Source organism: Oncorhynchus nerka, linkage group LG24, assembly GCF_034236695.1.
Source record: "Oncorhynchus nerka isolate Pitt River linkage group LG24, Oner_Uvic_2.0, whole genome shotgun sequence".
NCBI classification, from domain to species: domain Eukaryota; kingdom Metazoa; phylum Chordata; class Actinopteri; order Salmoniformes; family Salmonidae; genus Oncorhynchus; species Oncorhynchus nerka.
Genome location: NC_088419.1, coordinates 3,619,119 through 3,624,092, shown reverse-complemented (window position 1 = coordinate 3,624,092; position 4,974 = coordinate 3,619,119). Strand labels below are relative to the sequence as shown.

Below are 4,974 nucleotides of genomic sequence, written 5' to 3'. Positions count from 1 at the left end.
CCCCCCTTCCTCCCTCCATATCAGTGTCTCTCCTCACCTCTCCTCCGTTAATGTAGTCCAGCACAAAGTAGAGTTTATCAGCGGTCTGGAAGGAGTAGTGTAGTCCCACTAGGAAGGGGTGTTTAATGTTCTTCAACAGGACGTTCCTCTCTGACATGATGTGCTTCTCCTGGAGGTCAACAAAGGGAAAAGGAACAGGGTTAGAGGTTATAGGTCATAGTGTCTGTCTGTCTGTGTGTGTGTGTGTGTGTGTGTGTGTGTGTGTGTGTGTGTGTGTGTGTGTGTGTGTGTGTGTGTGTGTGTGTGTGTCTGTGTCTGTGTGTGTGTATGTGTGTGTATGTGCGTTTCCAAGTACCTCTTTCTTCTTCAGGATGGCCTTCTTCTGCAGCACCTTAACAGCGTAGAACTGGTCGTCTGTTCGGTGCCTGGCTAGGAGGACCTTCCCGAAGCTGCCCTTCCCTATCACCTTCAGGAAGTGGAAGTCACTGGGCTTGGCTGTGGGGTTGGAGGACGGGCCCAGGTTCATCTGCTGGGAGGGACTGGGCTGTAGAAGAGAGGAGGTTACAGATATCATATACACCCTGAACAACAGTAGTATTGGACTGATGCGATTAGATGACATTTTAAACATACAGTATGTCTATAAATGCAGTAGACACTGAGTTACAAGGTAAACACAGCAGAATTGAACACTGCACACACACACGTCGACATACGCGCAGGACACACACACACGTCGACATACGCGCAGGACACACACACGTCGACATACGCGCAGGACACACACACGTCGACATACGCGCAGGACACACACACACACGTCGACATACGCGCAGGACACACACACACACGTCGACATACGCGCAGGACACACACACACACGTCGACATACGCGCAGGACACACACACACACGTCGACATACGCGCAGGACACACACACACACGTCGACATACGCGCAGGACACACACACACACACACGTCGACATACGCGCAGGACACACACACGTCGATATACACACTACACACACGCGTCGACATACGCACAGGACACACACACGTCGACATACGCGCAGGACACACACACGTCGATATACACACTACACACACACGTCGACATACGCACAGGACACACACACGTCGACATACGCACAGGACACACACACGTCGACATACGCGCAGGACACACACACGTCGATATACACACTACACACACACGTCGACATACGCACAGGACACACACACGTCGACATACACACTACACACACACGTCGACATACGCACAGGACACACACACGTCGACATACGCACAGGACACACACACGTCGACATACGCACAGGACACACACACGTCGACATACGCACAGGACACACACACGTCGACATACGCACAGGACACACACACGTCGACATACGCACAGGACACACACACGTCGACATACGCACAGGACACACACACGTCGACATACGCACAGGACACACAAACAAACATGCATATAGGTGTTTCCAAATCAAGATGGTGTATATTATATAATGTGGTACATTTACACACAGTGAAAACATACATCCGTACTTACAGGAGGAGAGGGGTTTGCATTCATTAGCTCAGCCTCCTGTTGTTGGGGAGCCAAGTTGACGATGGACTGAACATCAGGACTGGAGAGAGAGGGGGAGGAGAGGGGGAGAAGAGAGAGAGAGAGAGAGAGAGAGAGAGAGAGAGAGAGAGAGAGAGAGGAGGAAGAGATAGAGAGAGAGGAGGAAGAGAGAGAGAGAGGGGGAGAGAGAGAGAGAGAGAGAGAGAGAGAGAGAGAGGAGGAAGAGAGAGAGAGAGAGAGAGGAGGAAGAGAGAGAGAGAGAGAGAGGAGGAAGAGAGAGAGAGAGAGAGAGAGAGAGAGAGAGAGAGAGAGAGAGAGAGAAAGGGAGAGAGAGAGAGAGAGGAGAGAGGGAGAGAGAGAGAGAGAGGAGAGAGAGAGAGAGAGAGAGAGAAAGGGAGAGAGAGAGAGAGAGAGAGAGAGGAGGAAGAGAGAGAGATCGAGAGAGAAAGGAGGAAGAGAGAGAGAGAGAGAATTTAGATATAGCCTTATTCAATATACAATCCTAATGAAATTCCTTAATGAAGCAAAACAGATACAACTATGCATAAATCATCAGACATGAGCATCATCATATTAAACAGTAGTTACATGATCATTATATTACATTACACAGTAGTGTAATAGCTTTCCATTTGTCTTTGAGTCAGGTCATAGCTACTCACTGTTTGCAGGTGAATGAGTTACTCGTTGCCAACCTCTGAATGAAGTCATTCAGCCCCATTCTTCTCTGTTTCATGAAAGCTGCAAGAAAGAACACCAAAAGAGAAGGAGAAAGCATGAAAACCCACAGAAAAAAATGGAAACCCCACAGAAAAAGGTGGAAAACCCACAGTAAAAGGTGGAAAACCCACAGAAAAAGATGGAAACCCCACAGAAAAAGGTGGAAAACCCACAGAAAAAGATGGAAACCCCACAGTAAAAGGTGTAAAACCCACAGTAAAAGGTGTAAAACCCACAGTAAAAGGTGTAAAACCCACAGTAAAAGGTTGTAAAACCCACAGAAAAGGTGTAAAACCCACAGTAAAAGATGGAAACCCCACAGTAAAATATATTATCTCTCTCTAGTAATCCTACCAGTGAGTAAAGCTCCTAGTCCTCCTGTTTTGGAATAGGTCATCAACAAAGACCAGTCTCTCTCTCTTATTATTGTCATGGTTGCAGGCTATAATCTGTCTGATAAAACCCCAGGGTTAAACTCCTGCTCTGTGGTAGTTCAGAGCGCTACTGTACTGAAATGGCTTTGTGTTGAACTACTTCTATAGCACAGGAAAGAGAGGAGGGACCCGACAAGGACGTGTCCTGACGTCGAGCCGCACCGGGAGGGCGTTGTTCGAGTGTCATACTTTGCTGATTCGTTGAACGTGTCACCTGTTTAAATACAATCCGTTTGCAAGTCAGACGTTTCAGAGTTTCCTAGTTCCGATTGGCACATGAATGCGGCATTAAACATGCGTTTCGCGCGGTAGACGGTGACGTTGGTTAACAAGTCCGCGTTTCAGTTACGAAGGCGTTTGCGTTCAAACGGACGCTCGATATCTACCGCGCCCCAAGGTCGGCATATAGGCATCCGAGTACAGGGTAACAAAATAATGGGGGGGGGGGTCCTACGTCCATAGCCAGCTGAAAGAACTATGAACTATTGTGCAAATTACAAACAAGAGTTGCAGGAATTTTCCAGAGCACCGGCATCAGCTGTGCAACATGTTCAGATTACAATGGTCATTGTAGACCGAGAGTAAACTAAGTATTTAGGGTTAATATAAAACCGAACAGATATATTCTAATGCCATCCAAATGTGCTGCCAAATTACAACTAACTTCATTTTATATGAATGAAAATATATTTACACCACGAGAACATAACCTATAGTAACCTGGTACGGTAAACAAATTAAAAGTCGATCACGTACACATTACATCCTAGACTTACCTCTGTGTTAAGTGTGAATAATTGAAAGTTGTCCCTGGACACACACACACGCAGGGAAACGCACGAGACAGAATGACAAGTGAGGAACCTGTAGCCTGTACCGTGGAGCTGCCCGGTGTATCAGTGAGAAAGAAAGTGATATCCTTCCGGTCATGTCAACTTCACTCTCTGGACAATTCTTAATACAACTTCGATAAAAGGGTCTCCCGGTGACGCATGTTCCCTGATATAGCCTACAAAAGACTAGGGAGGAGCGGCGTTAGCGGAGAGGGTTGGGAGGAGGGGGGTTGAGCGGACAAATGCCAAGAAAAGCCGCTGGAAAAATACAAGCTCTCCTACATTCAGATCACGAACCCAACGGGAAAGGGCAAAGAAGGAGAAAAAACGCCGGGTGTCAAATAAATAGGACATTGATTGTTCTGGGTCTTAAGCACAAAACACCATCATTGTGATGATATAACAACTAACTAATGAAATGTAATGAACCGTTCTTTTGTTTTGAGGAGGGACAGAGTGCTGTTATGCACATTTCCATAACGGAATATTTCCAACGCTGGCTGTCTGTCTCAGTTTGGGAGGGTTTCATAACGACTTCACCTGGTATCTCGCCTAAATCATTTACTTTCCTCGGTCATGCCTTCAATCCTAGGCCAGGGCCGAGACAGAGAAAGTTTATCCTTCAGATTAAAGATGGAGGGAAAAAAAAAACTGTAATTTCGAGTGACATTGAAGAGAGAATATCACTCGGCTGGAATATATGTCATGCTACCTTTGCCTAACAGCTGTTCGCATATGCAACACGCATCTTTTTCAAATAGATTTTCGGGTCAGAAGTATTCGTTTAATCCCCAATCAATCGATGTTCATGTTAATACCCAAGTTAATAAAACAATAGTGGATCCAGGACAGAGATATAGCATAGAGGTCATAGCAACAGAAAAACTATCTCAGATGTTAGCAGAAACGTTTCATAGAAAGGAGTAAGAAAGTTAAGATCCACAACTATCAACAAGCCCGAGGCAATCATTCAAATCACTTTTCCTTTTCGACACCAACCTTTTAGTTCCGTAGTGGTCCTCATCTTATCATGTTACCTATTTCCCCCAGAGCAGATCAGAGCAACGGACTGACTCAACAAGTAGAGGTGGGAAAGAAAGAAAGTTTTCGTTGAGAGCCTCGAGAGCTTAAACAAGACCTCTTATCAGCTCCACATTATTTAACAAACCGTGTTTAAAACCGGTTCACCGAAAAACCCCGGCAGATGGCGATATTGAGTTGTTTCATCTTACCATCCAAAGGGAATGTAGTACCAAGCAGCGATACTGGTGTCCTCCGTGGACGGTTTGTATATAAAACATGTGGATCCAACAGGGCATTTACTGATAGATGTCCTCCGTATATAAAACATTCTCTGCTACAAAGGCTTTGATTTACATATTTTATATATTTTT

At 45.8% G+C, this 4,974-nt stretch overlaps 1 protein-coding gene across 3 annotated transcripts in view; it reads right to left on the bottom strand.

Annotated features, from left to right (window-relative positions):
* LOC135564272 (serine/threonine-protein kinase Sgk1-like) overlaps positions 1–4,736 on the bottom strand; it is an 11,005-nt gene extending 6,269 nt beyond the window's left edge. Inside the window, exons 1-5 of one of the 3 annotated variants that reach the window (XM_065008549.1) lie at positions 4,580–4,736; positions 2,256–2,334; positions 1,576–1,654; positions 356–544; positions 38–169 (exon numbers count right to left, since the gene is read on the bottom strand). In XM_065008549.1, coding sequence (XP_064864621.1) covers positions 38–169; positions 356–544; positions 1,576–1,654; positions 2,256–2,334; positions 4,580–4,604 — 504 coding nt within the window. In that variant the 5' untranslated portion in view covers positions 4,605–4,736. Of the gene's footprint in view, positions 1–37; positions 170–355; positions 545–1,575; positions 1,655–2,255; positions 2,335–2,667; positions 3,089–3,523; positions 3,741–4,579 lie in introns of those variants that run through there. The other 2 variants (XM_065008550.1, XM_065008548.1) reach the window with 2 other exon arrangements.
* Between the last annotated feature and the right edge of the window lie 238 nt (positions 4,737–4,974).